Source organism: Rhinoraja longicauda, chromosome 1 (genome assembly GCF_053455715.1).
Source record: "Rhinoraja longicauda isolate Sanriku21f chromosome 1, sRhiLon1.1, whole genome shotgun sequence".
NCBI lineage: Eukaryota > Metazoa > Chordata > Chondrichthyes > Rajiformes > Arhynchobatidae > Rhinoraja > Rhinoraja longicauda.
The window spans coordinates 39,472,045-39,493,467 of record NC_135953.1 but is presented as its reverse complement, the minus strand read 5'-3'; the positions used below and the strand labels follow the sequence as shown (position 1 = coordinate 39,493,467).

Here is a 21,423-nt window from a genome sequence, read left to right as displayed (position 1 = left end):
TGGATGATCAGCCATGATCACATTGAATGGCGGTGCTGGCTCGAAGGGCCGAATAGTGTACTCCTGCACCTATTGTCTATGTATCTATGATCCTACAAGGCTGGAGGTTCTTAATTTTTAGAGCATTTGGGCAATCAATATTTTGATGTAGGAAAAAGAATCTGAGGGGAGCTTTAATTCCAATTGATAAAATTATGGGAAGTTCAAACCAGGTGAGTGGTAGAAACCTACTTCTTTTAACAGAAAGGAGAAAAGCTAAAACCACACAATTAAGATAATTGGTAGAAGGATTAGGGAAATTGTGAGGGATACCATATTTTTACTCTGAATGGTTGGAGTGGGGCAAAGTTGTGTAATTCACAACTTGAATGTTTATTTTTTCACCACCTTATGTTTAAAAATTAAATGAACAAGAGGTGGAGTTAGCCTGATAATTTATTTTCTAGCCAGAAAGGGCACAGTAAACAGAATGGGCCTGATTGATATCTTGTTTAGTTTTTTCCAATGGAGACCTGACATGATTTCACTGCCCACTTGTATGTGAAGCTTATGTTGGTTGAAACTATGATAATCCTCTCTAGAAACATAGAAAAATAGGTGCAGGAGTAGGCCATTCGGCCCTTCGAGCCAGCACTGCCATTCAATATGATCATGGCTTGAAAACATCCAGGGAAATGGCCACCTCCACTGCCTTCTGTGACAGAGAATTCCACAGATTTACAACTCTGGGTGAAAACGTTTTTCCTCATCTCAGTCCTAAACGGCCTACCCCTTATTCTTACACTGTGACCCCTGGTTCTGGACTCCCCCAACATCGGGAACATTTTTCCTGCATCTAGCCTGTCCAGTCCTTTACAAATTTTATATGTTTCTATAAGAGCTCCTCTCACCCTTCTAAATTCCAGTGAATATAAGTCTAGTCGACCCATTCTTTCATCATATGTCAGTCCCGCCATCCCAGGAATTAAATTTTACTTTAGCATTTGACAATTAATATTGCATTTAAGGTTGAACTTTTGTCCCATCTTCAGTGCACTCAAAACTTGAAGATTCCCTGTTGAATGTGTATGATTCAGAACCAGGTTATCAGTATCAGTATAGCCCAAATTAAAATGTTAAGAATGAATTATTAAAAATGAGTATAGGAGTAAAGAGGTCCTTCTGCAGTTGTATAGGACCCTGGTGAGACCACATCTGGAGTGCAGTTTTGGTCTCCTAATTTGAGGAAGGACATCCTTGCTATTGAGGCAGTGCAGCGTAGGTTCACAAGGTTAATCCCCGGGATGGCGGGACTGTCATATATGAGGAAAGATTGGAAAGACTGGGCTTGTATTCACTGGAGTTTAGAAGGATGAGAGGGGATCTTATAGAGATGTACAAAATTATGAAAGGACTGGACAAGCTAGAAGTAGGAAAAATGTTCCCAATGTTGGGAGAGTCCAGAACCAGCTGCCACAGTCTAAGAATAAAGGGGAAGCCATTTAAAACTGAGGTGAGAACCCAGAGAGTTGTGAATTTGTGGAATTCTCTGCCACAGAAGGCAGTAGAGGCCAATTCACTGGATGAAATTTAAAAATAGTTGATAGAGCTCTCGGGGCTAGTGGAATCAAGAGATATGGGGAGAAGGCAGGCACAGGTTACTTATTGTGTATGATCAGCCATGACCACAATGAATGGCGGTGTTGGCTCGAAGGGCCAAATGGACTCCTCCTGCACCTATTTTTTATGTTTCTATGAATGAACCTTCTGCTGCAATTTAAGTCATGAATAGTAAACAGTATGTTGCCATTTCTAAATGTATTCCAGGCAAAATTTGACCATCTCATTTGACCATATTTGACCATCTCAGCCTATTATTTGTAGACTGACCATTTCTGGTGCTGCTGAGGTGTATATTTGGTGGGTTGAATGCTGAATGGTTTTAGATTGTTTGAACTGACAACAATTTAACAGGAGGGTAGATGCTGCAGATTTCACAAATGGAAAAACAAATATAATTGTCATTATAAATCCAGTTTTATTTTTTACTTTTATTCTTTGTTCTTCATTGTATTATAACATATGCAAATAAAGTTTCCTGATTTCTTACTCTCCAAGTGACACATCGCTCTCCTCTCTGGAAACGTGCAAGTCTCAATGCTTCGACATAACTAGATTCCATGGTCTAAAGCCATCTATGTTATTAGACCTGACCTACTTAACAGGAGTACATAAAGAGCCTGAAATATGCAACAAGGTGACACAAAATAAAGACCCTCCTGAGAATGCTGTCAAGAATGAACTGGAAAAAAAGCTGGATGAAGAAATAGCAAAATGTATGGCAGATGATGACCACAATGATCCTTCCAGCATTCAAAATCAAGAATCTCCAAATGTCCTTTTAAAAGACTTCCGAGATCAAAATGAAGAAAATGAAGTTCGTAAAGGATGCCCTATGAAAGGGAGTATTGAATTAATCGAAACCTGTCCAAAGATATGTGATAGAACTGTACAAAAGTATGAATTATTCTTAGCCGAACTACGAGCTGTGCAACTTTCATACCTGTCTGTTGGTGCCATGAAAACGCTTAGCGCTATACTGAGTCAAGGCAAATATGCAGACTTGCTCCTTATTCCCAACATCTCAACAAGCAGCCCATGTACTTCAGATTATGCCAAACCCCCTTCAGAGAATGCTGAACTTCGAATGGTCCTACATTATATAATGAGATGCATGGTTAAATGGGCAGTCCGGCCATGCCCAATTAAACGGTTAGTGTCATTGGCTGACCTTGAGCGCGCACATATCATGATATTCAAGTCTGCTTTGGATTCCTTGGTGGAAGATTGCAGAAGTAAAGAGAAAGGTAAGAAAAATTAGCAGGAATTATGGTTTGGAGCCCATCTTCTGATATAATATTTTCTTATAAGGAGCCTCATTTTGGAATATACTGTTTATTGAGGGGAACCAGTTCATTTGGTTCCAAATGCCTTTCCTAATTGCATTCACACTTTCATACTGGCAGGATCGACAGAATTAGTAAGGAGTTTGTGACTTTTGGAATCTCACGAACACAGAGTTAACTGTCTTTTAAGCACGTGCACGCCAACAAATATATATTTTAAGGCAGAGATAGATAGATTCTTGATTAGTCCGGGTGTCGGGTTATGGGGAGAAGGCAGCGGGATTGGGTTAGGAGGGAGAGACAGATCAGCCATGATTGAATGTTGGAGTAGGCTTGATGGGCCGAATGGCCTAATTCTGCTCCTATCACATGACCTTATGACCTACAAATATATGTACATTAAGACTAACAATGGTCAAAGTTCTGGTGAAGTTTATATCATATGATTAAACCTCAGCCGTATATGATTATGATGCATATTTGGCCACAGTTGATCTGTCACATACTTTTAGGTTCAAGTCCCACACAAAAGACATAAGTACCAAATTGAGGTTGATAATTCAGAGCAGTCAGAGTGAAATACAGCATGGAAGCAGGCCCTTTGACCCACCAAGTCCACGACAACCATTGATCACCCATTCACGTCAATTACACATTATTCTACTTTCTCATCCACTCAATGCTCATTAGGGGCAATTTACCGAAGCCGATTATCTTACAAACCTGCACATCTTTGGGGTGTGGGAGAAAACCAGAGCACCCGAAGGAAACCCACACAGTCATTATGGAGAATTTGGAAACTCCACTCAGACAGGACCCACGGTCAGGATCAAACCAGGGTCTCATGCGCTGTGAGGCAGGAGCTCTACCAACTGCACCATTATGCTGTCCTTTTATGTGCTTTCAATTTTAAATTATTTTTACATTTTATAATTTGAATAATATTAGTGTTTGGAACACTATTTCTCGTTTGAAAGATGCTGCCTAACCTGCTGTGTATTTCCAGCATTTTTTTTCTTTTTGTTTCAGATTTCCAGCTCCAGCAGTTTTATGCTGAAAAAAATTGTATTAATTCTGGCAGAAATAATATAAATGAGATACTTAGTAATAATATAGAGATTCCGACGTGGTTTAATATATAGGAGATTGTGTCTCACAAATTCGATTAAATATTGTGAAGATGTAACCTAAAAGATGAGGGCAAAGCCATAGATGTTTTCTAAATGGCCTTCAGCAAGGCATTTCATAAGGTACCACATGGTAGGCTGCTCGAAAAGGTTAGATCACATGGGATCCAGGCAGAGCTAGCTAACTGGATACAAAATTGGCTTCATGGCAGGAAGCAGAGGGTGATGGTGGAAGCTTGTTTTTTGGGACTGGAGGCCGATGACTAAAAGTGTGCCTCAGGATCTGTGCTTGTCCCATTGTTGTTTGTGCTTTATATCAATGATTTGGATGAGAACGTTCAAGGCATGATCAGCAAGTTTGCAGATGATGCTAAAGTGGATAGTATTGTAGATAGCAAAAATGGTTATTGTAGATAGCAAAAACGTGGCGCAGCGGTAGAGTTGCTGCCTTACAGCGAATGCAGCGCCGGAGACTCGGGTTCGATCCTGACTACGGGCGCCGTCTGTATGGAGTTTGTACGTTCTCCCCGTGACCTGCGTGGGTTTTCTCCAAGATCTTCGGTATCCTCCCACACTCCAAAGACGTACAGGTATGTAGGTTAATTGGCTGGGCAAATGTAAAAATTGTCCCTAGTGGGTGTAGGATAGTGTTAGTGTGCGGGGATCGCTGGGCGGCGCGGACCCGGTGGGCCGAAGGGCCTGTTTCTGTATCTCTAAATCTAAATCTAAAATCTAAAAATTGCAGCAGGATCTTGATCAGTTGGGCAATGAGCTGAGTAGTACCTGGAGTACTGTGTGCAGTTTTGGTCTCCAAATTTGAGGAAGGATATTCTTGCTATTGAGGGCGTGCAGCGTAGGTTTACTAGGTTAATTCCCGGAATGGCGGGACTGTCATATGTTGAAAGATTGGAGCGGCTAGGCTTGTATACACTGGAATTTAGAAGGATGAGAGGGGATCTTATCGAAACATATAAGATTATTAAGGGGTTGGACATGTTAGAGGCAGGAAACATGTTCCCAATGTTGGATGAGTCCAGAACCAGGGGCCACAGTTTAAGAATAAGTGGTAGGCCATTTAGAACGGAGATGAGGAAAACCTTTTTCAGTCAGAAAGTTGTAAATCTGTGGAATTCACTGCTTCAGAAGGCAGTGGAGGCCAATTCTCCGAATGCATTCAAGAGAGAGCTAGAGAGAGCTCTTAAGGATAGCGGAGTCAGGGGGTATGGGGAGAAGGCAGGAACGGGGTACTGATTGAGAATGATCAGCTATGATCACATTGAATGGTGATGCTGGCTCGAAGGGCCGAATGGCCTACTCCTGCACCTATTGTCTAGTGGTTAGTGGAGTTTAATGCAGATAATTGTGGGGTTTTGCATTTTGGGAAGTCAAACCAGGCCAGGACCTTCACCGTGAATGGAAGGGGTCTGGGGACTGCAGTTATATAGTTCCTTGAAACTGGCATCACAAGTAGAAAGGGTGGTCAAGAAGGCTTTCATCACATTAGTCAGGGTGTTGAGTGTAGAAGTTGAGATGTTATGTTACGGTTTAACAAGACATTGGGGAGACCACATTTGAAGTACCATTTGAAGTACTGTGTTTAGTTTTGGTTACCCTACAATAGGAAAGTTGTTGTTAAGCTGAAAAGAGTGCAGAGAGGATTTATGAGGATGTTGCCAGGACTTGAGGGCCTAAGCTATAGGGAGAGGTTGGGCAGGCTAGGCCTTTAATCTTTGGAGCACAGAAGGATGCGGGGTGATCGTATAGAGGTGTATAAAATCATGAGGGGAATAAATAGAATACAGAAGATGCACTGTCCTTTACCCAGAGTAGGGGAATCAAGAACCAGTGGACAAAGGTTTAAGTTGAGAGGGGAAAGATTTATTAGGAACCTGAGGGGCAACTTTAGACAATAGGTGCAGGAGTAGGCCATTCAGCCTTTCGAGTCAGCACCACCATTCAATGTGATCATGGCTGATCATTCTCAATCAGTACCCCGTTCCTGCCTTCTCCCCATACCCACGGACTCCGCTATCCTTAAGAGCTCTATCTAACTCTCTTTTGAATGCATTCAGAATTGGCCTCCACTGCCCTCTGAGGCAGAGAATTTTCACACGGAGGTTGGTATGTAAATGGAACATGCAGCCAGAGGTGATAGACAGAAAATAGGAATGGTTTAGTGGGATATGGGCCAAATGCAGGCAGCAGCACTAGTGTAGATTGGGCTTCTTGGTCAGCAAGGGCAAACTGGGCGAAAGGCCTATTTCCATGCTGTAAAATTGTATGACACCTTATTTAAAAAACAGATGGAGAATTTAAGAACGCTTCTAAGTGTGCTTAAATTACTGAAAATTAAGTGGAGTATTTTTCCTGTGTCATTGTATGGGGGGAAAATGTTTCGTTTACGCTGTATTTTATAATTCTGCTGGACAGTTTAACTTTAATTGACTAGAACATGTTTTGACAAAGGAGATTTTAAGGTTGTTAAGAGCCTTTGGTATATCATGTGCGAGAGTTTAATAAGGAGACATACTGTTACAGGAAGTAATAGCAGCATATGTTTCATGTGTTTATATATCGCTGGAGATTTAAAGGCAAATGATCAACGTTATTTTTTCCTTTAGAGTGTGGAACTGTATACATACTTTGCTTAAAACAAATGCCGATTCAAATCTTTGCTTTTTAAATCCTAATTTCAGAGGGATCATTGACAGAAAATGCAAGACTTCACTCTCAAGCGACATCAACCTCATCTAGTACAGTTTCACTGTACAGTAACTCCTCTGAGGAAAGTGCAGCAATTCCCATCTCCGTGCCAGCTTCAAACGCTTCTTCGGCCACAAATTTTAGTTCTTTAGTATCTGCAAATGGATTGGAAAATGTTAACCCTTTCTTGCCTGTCAACGCCTTACAGTGAGTATAATATTGTTTACATATTTTGTACTCTGATTAGTTCCGTTTTATTGATCAATAGAAAATACGCAAGTGTGCTGTTTAAAGAACCATACTGATTTTTTTTTTAAATTACAGACCAATTTATATACTTCAAGTATACTACAGTTGTAAACCAAGCTGGTTGTATTTAGAATATTTATGTTTCCTATTTACTGCATGCAAACTCACTATGTTGGAGTACCTTTAATTTTCAGGCAGATTAAAGTTCTCTCGCCATCTAATGGAGCAGCCTAAAAGTTTAATTTTAAACAAAAGTTTTGAATGCATTACATGTGCTTGCCTAAACATGTGAGCCTAAATTAATTTTGATTTGTTAATGTGTAATTTCGAAGTGCTGCATTAAAATTAAAACTGACTTAAATTGTTTTGCTTGTTTTTCACATGTAGACAAATGGTTTTTGTCCGATTTCCGTCACTCTCTGGATTGCTTAACAATCCTTTATTACTCCCTGGATTGAATGTGGTACCTGCTATTTCAGATGATGATGTGGAGCAAAGGAATTATTTTTCATTTCCTTCAGTTTCCAACAGGCAATGTAGTTCACCTGGTAAGTCATTCCCAATATTTTTAAAGGCAACGCTACAGTCTGTCTCCTAATATTGTTTAATTTTTTTGGATATTTTAATTTCTCTACTCGGTATATTATAGACAATAGGTGCAGGAGTAGGCCATTTGCGAGCCAGCACCACCATTTAATGTGATCATGGCTGATCAATCTCAATCAGTACCCCATTCCTGCCTTCTCCCCATACCCCCTGACTCCGCTATCCTTAAGAGCTCTATCCAGTTCTCTCTTGAATGCATTCAGAGACTTGACCTCCACTGCCTTCTGAGGCAGTGAATTCCACAGATTTACAACTCTCTGACTGAAAAAGTTTTTCCTCATCTCCGTTCTAAATGGCCTACCCCTTATTCTAAACAGTGGCCCCTGGTTCTGGACTCCCCCAACATTGGGAACATGTTTCCTGCCTCTAACGTGTCCAACCCCTTAATAATCTTATATGTTTCGATGATCCCCTCTCATTCTTCTAAATTCCAGTGTATACAAGCCTAGCCGCTCCAATCTTTCAACATATGACAGTCCCACCATTCCGGGAATTAACCTAGTAAACCTACGCTGCACGCCCTCAATAGCAAGAATATCCTTCCTGAAATTTGGAGACCAAAACTGCACACGGTACTACAGGTGCGGGCTCACTAGGGCCTTGTACAACTGCAGAAGGACCTCTTTGCTCCTATACTCAACTCCTCTTGTTATGAAGGCTCAACTCCTATGAAGGCCAACATTCCATTGGCTTTCTTCACTGCCTGCTGTACCTGCATGCTTCCTTCCAGTGACTGATGCATTAGGACACCAAGATCTCGTTGTACTTCCCCTTTTCCTAACTTGACACCATTCAGATAATAATCTGCCTACTTATTCTTACCACCAAAGTGGATAACCTCACACTTATCCACATTAAACTGCATCTGCCAAGCATCCGCCCACTCACACAACTTGTCCAAGTCACCCTGCAACCTCATAGCATCTTCCTCACAGTTCACACTGCGACCCAGCTTTGTATCATCTGCAAATTTGCTAATGTTACTTTTAATCCCTTCATCCAAGTCATTAATGTATATTGTAAATAGCTGCGGCCCCAGCACCGAGCCTTGCGGTACCCCACTAGCCACTGCCTGCCATTCTGAAAGGGACCCATTTATCCCCACTGCTTTCTGTCTGTCAACCAATTTTCTATCCATCTCAGTACCCTACCCTCAATACCATGTGCTCTAATTTTGCCCACTAATATCCTATGTGGGACCTTGTCGAAAGCTTTCTGAAAGTCGAGGTATACCACATCCACCGGCTCTCCCCTGTCAATTTTCCTAGTCACATCCTCAAAAAATTCAAGTAGATTAGTCGAGCATGATTTCCCCTTCGTAAATCCATGCTGGCTCGGAACGATCCTGTTACTGCTATCCAAATGCTCCGCAATTTCGTCTTTTATAATTGACTCCAGCATCTTCCCCACCACTGATGTCAGACTAACTGGTCTATAATTTCCCGTTTTCTCTCTCCCTCCTTTCTTAAAAAGGAGGGAAATATTCTTCTCTGTATATTCCCCTTTCCCATTATTACTTTAAACAATTATGCACTCTAACTTGATTTGTGCAGACAACAAATTGATAGATGTTATGATAGACAATAGACAATAAACAATAGGTGCAGGAGTAGGCCATTCAGCCCTTCGAGCCAGCACCGCCATTCAATGCGATCATGGCTGATCACTCTCAATCAGTACCCCATTCCTGCCTTCTCCCGATACCCCCTCACTCCGCTATCCTTAAGAGCTCTATCCAGCTCTCTCTTGAAAGCATCCAACGAACTGGCCTCCACTGCCTTCTGAGGCAGAGAATTCCACACCTTCACCACTCTCTGACTGAAAAAGTTCTTCCTCATCTCCGTTCTAAATGGCCTACCCCTTATTCTTAAACTGTGGCCCCTTGTTCTGGACTCCCCCAACATTGGGAACATGTTTCCTGCCTCTAATGTGTCCAATCCCCTAATTATCTTATATGCTTCAATAAGATCCCCCCTCATCCTTCTAAAGATAGAACAAGCAAAGATGAAATTGACTCAGAGGTGATGTTTTCCCATGGAATGATGGAAACTAGGTCAGTGAAGAGTAAGCTGCACCGTCTTTAATCAAGATAGTTATTTTCTACCAATCAATCAATTTTTATTCTTTAACTTTGCTATTCATGTTGAAGTCATGTCTCCAGCCTTATAATGGCCTGATTATGCCATCTGACTTCAATATCTATTCACATGGATTCATATTTTGCATTGCATCTCTGAATATTTAAAATAATTGCAATTAATTTATGGGTAATCAATGGTAGAGTAATTAGTTTTTTCCCTACTTAAATAATTATTTTCACAAGACATTTAGGAGAGCTTATTTTAAAATCATGATAATCCCATATCCAAGATACATTGGTGCTGGTTTATTATTGTCATGTGTACTGAGATATAATGAAAAGCTTTGTTCGTGTGCTACCCAGTGCAATAGAGTCATATTGTACATGAATACCATGAAGCCCTGCACAAGCACAGCAAGTACTGCAAAGAGAAAATGACCAGAGTGCAGAAAGTAGTGTTGTAGGATTTTAGTATTAAATCACAGAGAAAAAGTCCAAGGTCCGCAATGAAGTCGTTTAGAAGATCGTGACGACATCCCAATTTATGGGGAAGACCATTTAGTAGCCTGATAATGGAGAAGAAGCTGTTCCTGAATTTGGTGGTATGTGCTTTGAAGCTTTTGTATCTTCGACCAGACAGTAGAGAGAAGAGAGAAGAGAGAATGACATATAGGATGCAGGCAATTGTTGTATACACATGTTGTATTTATGTAAGGAAACTTTGCTACATTTTTGAGAGCCTTTGATGTTGTCAGTTATGTCGTAACCCTTTAATAGAGTTTAAATTCTAATCCATAAATTCTCCTTTACTTCAGAAGATTCTAGAAGTGATCTTCCTGAGCATCCTCCACCAGTTGCTGTTCCCTTGCTAGAAATGGGTTTTTCCTTGAGACACATTTGCAAAGCAGTTGATGCTGCAGGTATGGCCAATCAGTTTCGTTTTTTTAATTTTCATTTATTGTCCCGTACTTTATTTATTATTTATTTATTTATTTTACATACTTTTATTGATGACAAATAAGTTTCCCGGACAATGTACATTTATTGTACTTGCATGTTCAGTCATTCTTTGCCCTTTATAGATTGCATAATGTTATTATACATCATTTTTGAGATGCCCATAAATTTCCAATGTTATTTAATCACACAATATAGTACCCAGGAAGATGGCACTAAAAATCTTTGTTTTCCAATCTCAATTGACGAAAAGGGAAAATATCCCAGATGTGCAGTATCTGGTGTAGCTGCATTTCTATTTAGCATGTGAACAACAAACAATATCAGGAGGGACTCAGCAGATCAAGCTGTATCATTGGGTGGATAAGGAATGGTTAAGGGAGAATGGATAAGGGAGATAGCTGGTATATAGAGGATAGGGGGAGTAGTGAGACTGAAGTGAGGTGATTGGTGGACGAGGAGAGATGTTGGATGGAGGCATATGGAATAGGGGAGGGAAATAGATGAGAGTGGGGAAGCTGAGGCAGGTTGATGATGGATAGAAGCAGGCAAAAAAGAGAAAGGAGGCAGAGGGAGCCAAGGGAGAAGAGATGAAGGTGATAATCACGAAAAAAAAGTCTGCCAGGGCTGGAATCTGATGAGAAATGTGAAAATAGGAGACATTAAGGGAAAGGTGAATGAGAATGGAACCAGAACCAAATGAAAGAGGGGGTAGGATCCTTTAGGTAAAATGTGTGTGGAGTGGATGACTGGAACAAGGAAAAGGACAGGGACAAAAATGAATGATGGCAGGGAGGGTGGGTGGAAGCGGGGTATGGGAAAGAGAATAAAAAGGGAAAGATTGAAAGGGGGTGATTATCTAAAAGTGGAAAACTCTATTCATCCCATTGGATTGTAGACTAACCAGGCAGAATCTTGTTCTTCTAGTTTGCATTGAGCCTTGCCCCGGCAGTAGATTAGGCCAAGGATGGAAAGATCGGTGTGGGAAAGAGAGTGAATCTTTGCCTCAATGTACTTTTATCAGATTTTCTGGAGTTCAAGTGTAAGATATTCTCAGAGAAAATGAACTAACCTGGATTAGGAGGAATGGCTACAAATTTGGTTGATAGGGTTGATTTCAGAGTCTTGGTCTTACAGGCCCTTTGGCCCAACTTGCCCACAAATGTTCCATCTACACTAGTCCCACCTGTCTGCATTTGCTCCATATCCCTCTAAACCTGCCCTATCCTGCCCTAGCAGCTGCAGCTTGCCTGCAGTCCGTCTGTCTTTTGTGTTTTTTGTTGTTTTTTGTCTTAATTGTTGTGTTTAGATATATGGTTGCGTACTATATGGTGGGGGTGGGGGGAGGGGAGGAACTGTAAACCTGTCTCTTCCGAACGGAGACCCGACCTTTGTTTTCTGGGTCATGTCTCCGTTCCCGCTGTGGCCTACAATCGGCCAAACAGAGCCAGCAGACCGGACTTACCATCTGGATATCAGAGGCTCGCAGGCCCCTGGGTGGGGGCCGACATCGGGAGCCCCGGCAGCGTCTTCGCCTGCCCCGAATCGCGGGGCTTGGGTCCGCCCGCCACGAACCTTTCACCGTCTGGCGCGGCCTGAAATAGGCTGCGGGATTTTTTTCTGCCCGGCGAGGGCTTCAATGTTGGGAGCCCCGACCGCCCTGATGTGTAGCGGCAGCGTCTTCGCCCGGCCCAAGTCGCAGGGCTTGGGTCGGCCCGCTGCGGTCCTTTCACCGTCCGGCGCGGCCTGGAACGTGGCAACTCCAACAACCTGACCGCGGGAGAAGACGGCAGGGGAAGAGAAAAGACATTCTGGCCTTCCATCACAGTGAGGTGGTGACTGGAGGAGACTCACTGTGATGGATGTTTCTTTTTTGTTTGGTGTTGGTTTATGATTGTGTGTGTCATTGCTTATTTTGATTGCTCTTATTATTGGACTGTGGGTAATCTTTCATTTCACTGTGCATTTATGTGTATGTGACAAATAAAATTGACTATTGACCTAGAGAGATGGCAAAAGGGGAAATTCCAGGTGTTGAGTCTGGAAACCTAACAACAAACCTACCCTTGATGGAGGATCAAAGGTAGGAATATACAAAGGAGAAAAATCAAAGCAGTAAAGATTAGGTTGATTACATTGGAAGGATTTAAGCATAAAGAAGAGAGATATTAATTTTGTCATTACTGCAAAGCAGTCCGTAAGAATGATGTAATGATGTGAATAATGTAATTCAGCAGGTAGTAAGTAGCAGCTGAGGTAAAGGTTGGAACCCAGGTAATAAAGGTTCAGTGCTTGTTTTAATGGTTATGCAATCAAATTATTTTTAAATTACAATATAACTCGGGTGAAGGAATTTAGAACTGGGAGGCATAGCCTTTTGAAAAATAGACAGATGACGGGGAATATCCTCTCATGATTTTGGAGTTCCCCACTCAGAATTTTGTCATTAAATATATTCAATGATGAGAGAGATTTCTTAATTATAAGGAAATACAAGGAACTGAGCAAATATTCTCAAGCCCCAACAATTGTTTCTCTTATACTAGTTACCTACTACACTCAATTCATCTCTTCAGCTGACTTCTTCCTTCAACATCAATTCTCTCAGCCTCCCCATCCTTCCTGATCAATGTCATAGTTGTTAACCCACCCCTTCACCACCTTGACATTCAGAGCAAATTATTCTCCAGAATCATTTACCATCCTCTCATCAAGGTTACAGTGAAATCTTCTCCCTTTCTAATGGGCATTTAAGAGGCTTTTAGAGAGGTACATGAATATACAGAGAATGAATGTATTAGTTTAACTTGGCATCATGTTTGGCACAGACATTTTGGAGTGAAGGGCCTGTTGTACATTAACCACAATGTCCACCTGACTCACCACTTAAAGGGAAAATGGTTTCCTGAGTCAGGTTATCCTATGATTAGGCAGGAGTCCAAGGAGGGAGTGGGGAACCCAACCAACTCTCAGACACCTTATGATGCAATAGAGGCAGGGTGGGCCTGTGTATCAACCTAGGCCAATCAACTTCTCATCCTTAATTGTCAAATTTTAATTTTTATATGAAGGCTAGATGGTTCATCTAATAGTGTCTTAGCTTCCTGACTCTTAACGGACCAGGAAGATTCAGAGAGTTGTTTCTAGGCGAGTGGAAATAAGAATGCAGGAAAAGGACAGATCCGACATGTACGCTCTTGTTGTTTATCGTTTGCCTTTTTACCCAGTGTATAAAGATATGTGAATTTTATTGTTCTCTTTTGTGCAGGAATTTCTGGAGATGCAGACCCACAGTCGATTGAACAGTTAGCCAGCTGGATGCTAGAACACCCACTTGCAGAAGAACAAGAAGTAATTGTTTATTCCTCTGCAACGGTGGACAATGATTTGGAAACACCGATGGAGTCTGAGGTTATAGTGCACAATCGATCAACGACGCCTGTGTCTCCTGACAATGTTGAAAGGGAAGATGCTGTTGAAGGGTAAGCAGCAAATCTGTAAAGTTGATCTTTGAGATATAATACTTGAAAATCAATCACAGTAAATCATCTTTTCTGTTTTGAATAGTAAAATAAAAAATTTCGTGTTGTTTGGAATTAACATTGAAATTGTGATTTTAGGGAAAGAAAAGGCTTTAGATGTAAGGAAGGACAAGCAAAATTGTAAACGTTTTTGAATAAAGATTTTAAAATGACCAATGATAAGTGTTCAAAATTCTAAGAAATTTAAGAAAATAAACCATCAATCTTATTTCGAAGGTAGACAGAAAATGTTGGAGTAACACAGCGTGTCAGGCAGCATCTCACGAGAGAAGGAATGGGTGACGTTTCGGGTCGAGACCCTTCTTCAGACTGATGTCAGGGGAGGGGGCTGGACAAATTTCTCTATTATAATCCATTAACCATTCCTTAGTCATTCGATCAATATCCTGTTGCAATTTTTCACAATCATCTTCACAATTTGTATCATCTGCAAACTTGCTAATCTTGCCGTGTATGTTCTCATCCAAATCATTAATATAGATGACAAACAGTAAAATGCCCAGCACCAAACCCTGAGGCTCACCACTAATCACAGGCCTCCAGTCTGAGAAGCAACCTTCCACCATCACCCTCTGCTTCCTTCCATGAAACCAATGTTCTATCCATTCAGCTCTCTTTCCTTTGATCCCATGCGATCTATCCTTCCAGAGCAACCTACCATGCGGAAGCTTGCCGAATGCTTTTTCGAAAACTGAATCAAAAATGACCAGAACTTTTTTGGAGATATTTATAGGACTTCAAAAAAATATGAGAACAAACGATGGGCATCGAAACACATCGCAAGATAAAATAGACCATGATTCAATTAATTAACAAGGATGTAAAACTAATTCGCCCCTAACCCCCTCTTCCTCATTGACACAATTCGTTATAACAGTTTTCTATAATCCATGTTTCTTAGGAATGCATTATAGCAGAACTACCAGTAGTAATGTGCACATCTTTACAGTGCCCGTACAGTAAGTGAAATTAAGTTTAAAAATATTTTGGCAGGATACTAGAGTGCATAGAAGGGTAAAACATGTGCATTGGCATTAAACTAAAGCTTTACTAAAAGAACAAGATAAGATTTTATGAAGCACTATGAAAAGTACGAGGTGTTCGAGTTAAAATTTTTATTTAACATGCAGGACTCCCATGATATTAAAAAATATTAAATTATGAATAAGGGTGAGAAATTTAAGCCAACTAGCAGTTTGGGAGGCGGCATTATGTAAATATTATCTAGCACACAGGAAGGAAATTCAACTGCTTACAGATCTTTTGGTTTTAAAAAAAAATCGTGAATTTTTAATACTTGAACAAACTGAAAGCAAGGTAACCAACATATCAGTACAATGGTTTAGAATGCAAATATATTCCTGTTTCGGCATGAAAGACATAATGTCCTGTGTCAATGATTTCTATGATTCTTTTTTGGACCAATTGACCTTTCTTCATATGATCTCTATCATGCTCATTAAGCCAGCGTCTCAAATTATAGAAACTTGAAGACTGCAATGATTGCCAATGGTGCATGCAAGTAAAGATGTTACTGTTTAAAATATGACAAACTTTAATTTATTGATATGGTGTTTTGAATATTTCTTCTCATTTTCTACTCCCATTCATCCCATAACCACCCTCTCACCACAACCTCCCCACCCTCCTATTCCCAATACCAACAAGCAGAAACACTGATGGTTTGGATCAGATAGAAAGAGGAAACTTTATTGATGTGCATTTGACTAGAAATAGGCCTCCGCCAGCTCGAAGACGCAGAGCAAGCCAAGGTCATCGTTCCGCCTTCATAAGGGCTGGTAAGATGTGGTTATGAGAGCCACTAATATGAGTTATGGTCCTGTTTCTGCTATTATCAAATTATAAATGGAATTCTGTAATAATCCAAAAGTCCAACTATAATGTGACAAGCTGAACAATATTTAATAATCCCGTTAAAGGCAGAAATTCATGCTTTGATTTGAGTTTTCACTCTGGTATTTGGTTTTCACTACAGTATTGGGTGGAGGTTTTGTCTAGTAAATAAAACCCTGCTTGCATTTATGAAGGAAATGTCCCATGGTGCCACAAACAGATGTAAATGGATGCCAAAGGAAGAAATTGGAGACTATGACCAAAAATATGCATAATTTAAGGAAGATGCTAAGTGAGGGAAAAAAGGAGTGAAGGTGATGAATTTAAGGAGAGAGTTATGTAGTGTGAGACCCAGAAAACTGAGATTAATTCTAAATTGATGCTAACTGGCATTGAATTAGCAGTTTTAAAGAGTTTGGTCATCATAAAACTGAAATAAAGGCAAAGGTACTGGAAGCACGAGATTTTTAAGAAGGATAAGTTTAGTTGTGGTGCATCAATCTGTTTAAGAGTTGTGCCTTTTTTCATGACTGCTAACCAACATGGCTTTGTATTAAATCCATTTTTGATTAGGAAACTGAGAAGTGAGTTAATCACTGCACAAGTTACATAGATGCATAGATACATAGATGCATAAACAATAGTTGTAGGAGTAGGCCATTCGGCCCTTCGAGCCAGCACTGCCATTCAATGTGATCATGGCTGATCCACAATCCTGCCTGTTCCTGCCTTCTCCCCATACCCCTTGATTCCGCTAGCCCTAAGAGCTCTATCTAACTCTCTTTTGAATGCATCCAGTGAATTGGTCTCCACTGCCTTCTGAGGCAGAGAATTCCACAGATTCACAACTCTCTGTGAAAAAGTTTTTCCTCATTTCAGTTCCAAATGGCCTACCCCTTTAAATCAAAGTATCAATAATTTATATCTTTATATTTTGTTTCCGTGTTGTTGGTTAATGTTTGGGGAATTACAAAACGATATATATATATATATATATTTGATCCAGTTACGACTGACTGAATGTACAATATTATATTTTTTAGCAAATGTATAAAATACTTATGTCCTGTAAAGGATCCAGATCTCCTCTACTGGTACAGTCATCACTACGAAGGGAGCCTGAACCTACAGGGTGGCAGGAAACTGATGCAATATCTGACCGCAATCTAGATGGAGAGTTAGAGCTCTGTTTTTCCGAGGATCCATTGTCCGAAGGCTCTGTTGAAGATATGTTTCCGTCTCAATGTGGTGCTGAAAATGAAGCACAGGGCATTTGGTTGTCGGAGATGATGGATTGGCCTAACATGGTAAATTCCTCTAAACTTCATTGTGTAGTTTAATTATTTCCTCCTTTCAAATAATTATTTGGGATTCTTGAATCCACTGTTTTACTTCAAGTGTGTCTTTACTACTACCTTGTCATCCATATTGAAAAGAGGCAAATTATGGTACTTGGTACATGAAAATGATTTTAACTTCCTGTTATACTTCACTCTACCTTAACTGTTCCTGTCTGGGTTCATCATAGAGACCAAACTTCCCAGCATTGCAGTGCCCTCCATAATGTTTGGACAAAGACCTATCATTTATTTATTTGCCTCTGTACTCCACAATTTGAGATTTGTAATAGAAAAAATCACATATGGTTAAAGTGCACATTGTCAGAATTTAATAAAGGCCATTTTTATACATTTTGGTTTCACCATGCAGAAATTACAGCAGTGTTTATACATACATAGTCCCCCCATTTCAGGGCACCATAATGTTTGGGACACAGCAATGTCATGTAAATGAAAGTAGTCATGTTTAGTATTTTGTTGGATATCCTTTGCATGCAATGACTTCTTGAACTCTGCGATTCATGGACATCACCAGTTGCTGGGTGTCTCATCTGGTGATGCTCTGCCAGGCCTGTATTGCAGCCATCTTTAGCTTATGCTTGTTTTAGGGGCTAGTCCCCTTCAGTTTCCCCTTCAGCATATAAAAGGCATGCTCAATTGGGTTCAGATTGGGTGATTGACATGGCCACTCAAGAATTGACCATTTTTTAGCTTTGAAAAACTCATTTGTTGCTTTAGCAGTATGTTTGGGATCATTGTCTTGCTGTAGAATGAACTACTGGCCAATGAGTTGAGGCATTTGTTTGAACGAGCAGATAGGATGTGTCTATACTCTTCAGAATTCATTATGCTACTATCATCAGCAGTTGTATCATCAATGAAGATAAGTGAGCCAGTACCTTCAGCAGCCATACATGCCCAGGCCATAACATCCCCACCACCGTGTTTCACAGATAAGGTGGTATGCTCCTTCTCTCTTCCATACTTTGCTCTTGCCATCACTCTGATATAAGTTAATCTTCGTCTCATCTGTCCACAAGACCTTTTTCTAGAACTACTCTTTTAAGTACTTCTTGGCAAACTGTAACCCAATCATTCTAATTTTGCAGCTAACGAGTGGTTTGCATCTTGCAGTGTAATCTCTGTATTTCTGTTCATGAAGTCTTATGCGGCCAGTAGTCATTGACAAATCCGCACCTGACTCCTGAAGAGTGTTTCTGATCTGTTGGACAGGTGTTTGGGGGGTTTTCTTTATTGTAGTGAGAATTCTTCTGTCATCAGCTGTGGAGGTCTTCCTTGGCCTGCCAGTCCCTTTACGATTAGTAAGCTCACCAGTGCTCTCTTTCTATAGGAAAAAAACTGCAGATGCTGGTACAAAACGAAGGTATCACAAAATGCTGGAGTAACTCAGCAGGTCAGGCAGCATCTCTGGAGAGAAGGAATGGGTATATTCTATAAAGAAAGGATATAGGTGGTGACAGGAAGATAGTGGGAGAACTGTGAAGGGGTAGGGAAAGAGAGGGACAGAGGAATTATTTAAAGTTAGAGAAGTCAATGTCCATACCCCTGTTCATACTGCTGGGCTGCAAGCTGCCCAAGCGAAATATGAGGTGCTGTTCCTCCAATTTGCGGTGGGCCTCACTATGACACTGGAGGAGGCCCATGACAGAAAGCTCAAACTGGGAGTGGGAGGGGGAATTGAAGTGCTCAGTACCGGGAGATCAGATTGGTTAAGGCGGACTGAGCGAAGGTGTTGAGCGAAACGATTACCGAGCCTGCGTTTGGTCTCACCGATGTAGAAAAGTTGACATGTGGAACAGCGGATACAATAGATGAGGTTGGAGGAGGTGCAGGTGAACCTCTGTCTCACCTGGAAAGACTTCTCTTTCTTCTTAATGATGTCCCTAACAGTTGATTTTGTTAAGCCGAAGGTTTGGCTGATGTCTCTAACAGTTTTATTCTTGTTTCTCAGTCTCATAATGGCTTCTTTGACTTTCATTGGCACAACTTTGGTCCTCATGTTGAAAAACAGCAATAAAAATTTCCAACGGTGATGGAAAGACTGGAGGAAAGACTAGCTGTGGAGAGCTCTCTGATACCTGCATTAAGGAGGCAATTAAACACACCTGAGCCATTATAAACATGTGAAGCCATATGTCCCAAATATTATGGTGCCCTGAAATAATTTCTACATGGTGAAACTAAAATGTATTAAAAATACCCTTTAGTAAAATCTGGCAATGTACACTTTAACCACATGTGATTTTTTTCTATTACAAATCTCAAATTGTGAAGTACAGAGGCAAATAAATAAATGATGGGTCTTTGTCCCAAACATTATGAAGGGCACTAACTACATCTTCACATCACACTGCCTTGAAAATAGAGGCAACATAATCAAAGGCATCCTACCCCGGCCATTCATCATTCTCTCTGCTCTGGCTGAAGGTACAGAAGCTTGAAGGTCACCAGACTCAGGAATAGCTTCTTTCCCCTTGTCATCAGGCTTCTGAATGCTCCTTCCGATAAACTAGGATACTGATCGATTCACCTCTCCCAATTGTGGACATTGGACTTTGTTGATGGAACAGTTGGACGGCAATGCAGAGAACTATGTTCAGCACTGTGTATCTTCCCCATTGCTCTATCTATTGTACTTAAGTTTGACTTAATTGTGTTTACATATAGTATATCTGATCTCTTTGGATAGTATGCAAAACAAAGCTTTTCACTGTAGTACACTACACAGGTAATTTCAAGTCCTGTCTGAAGTTTAACTAAAACAAAACAGCACTGTAGCTCTTTAGTTTATCCATGATCCTCTGTTTTCTTTCGCCACTGAAATTACAGAATTGCATAAGATGTCTATTCCATATATTTTAAATCGTTGGAATTGTTTGGGGCATTTTCATAGGGGCATTTTCATAGTTTGGGGCTTCTTAAATTAAGTGGAAAATTGTTATTGGAAGTTCTGCACTAAAATCAAACTAATGTAACTGATCTATGTGTTCTTCTTTTTCTATATATATGTTCTCAAATTTGTTTTACTAAAATAAAACTTCACTTTGCTTTATGGACTAATTCAGTGCCAGGATAGCTCAGACGCTGAGGAGGTGGTCATTTGTGAACTGTGTGATATTCAAACAACAGAATTCAACAATCACATGAAGCGGCAACACCCTGGTTGTGGCGAGAGTGCAGGCCACATGGGATATCGGAGTAATGGAGCCTATGTTGATGGTTGGTTTGGAGGGGAGTGTGGCACAGGGAGCCCATACTACCTGATGTGTACCATTTGCCGTGGAAAATATTTGTCTGAAAAACCAAGAAACAAGCAAGCCAAATTAAGTCGGTGAGGATTATTTAAAAACTAATTTGATTCTCATTTGTGCTTTTTGAATTTTTTAATCCTGTTACGTGGAGCACAAGGACAATATTCTAAAATTTTTGTAAATATATTATTTTCATAATTTATATAAATTCCAAAATGAAAAATAAGTAATTGAATTGGTATTTTGTAGAGGGGTCTTCCCAACTTAAAAAAATTGGAATTAAAGGGTGTTTACTTTTCTATTTTTAAATTGGTATCTCTAGGTGACTGAGCAACAACAACTTATCCTGATGTTATTGCTAGCAGAACAAATTACTCATTAAATTTGTTACAGCTAATCTGAGTTTATTTAGAGAAATTGGTGTAGGTTTCCAAGTAGTAATTTACAGATTTTGGCAGACGAGTTGAACCGGCACTTTGGATCTGTCTTCACTAAGGAGGATACAAACAATCTCCCAGATGTTCTAGTGGCCAGAGATCCTAGGGTGACAGAGGAACTGGAGGAAATCCACATTAGGCAGGAAAACGTTTTGGGTAGACTGATGGGACTTGAGGCTGATAAATCCCCAGGGCCTGATGGTCTGCATCCCAGGGTGCTTAAGGAGGTGGCTCTAGAAATTGTGGACACATTAGTGATTATTTTCCAATGTTCTATAAATTCCGGGTCAGTTCCTGTGGATTGGAGGGTAGCTAATGTTATCCCACTTTTGAAGAAAGGAGGGAGAGAGAAAACGGGAAATTATAGACCA

General features: G+C 40.5%; 1 protein-coding gene across 3 annotated transcripts in view; it reads left to right on the top strand.

The window, feature by feature from the left end:
• Positions 1–21,423, top strand: part of LOC144591940 (putative E3 ubiquitin-protein ligase HERC1) — a 209,667-nt gene that overhangs the window by 115,888 nt on the left and 72,356 nt on the right. For 2 of the 3 annotated variants that reach the window (XM_078395980.1, XM_078395998.1), the window contains exons 38-45: positions 2,098–2,846; positions 6,709–6,922; positions 7,352–7,512; positions 10,466–10,570; positions 13,876–14,089; positions 15,821–15,948; positions 17,078–17,310; positions 20,430–20,695. In XM_078395980.1, coding sequence (XP_078252106.1) covers positions 2,098–2,846; positions 6,709–6,922; positions 7,352–7,512; positions 10,466–10,570; positions 13,876–14,089; positions 15,821–15,948; positions 17,078–17,310; positions 20,430–20,695 — 2,070 coding nt within the window. The remainder of the gene's footprint in view (positions 1–2,097; positions 2,847–6,708; positions 6,923–7,351; positions 7,513–10,465; positions 10,571–13,875; positions 14,090–15,820; positions 15,949–17,077; positions 17,311–20,429; positions 20,696–21,423) is intronic. The other variant, XM_078395990.1, reaches the window with a different exon arrangement.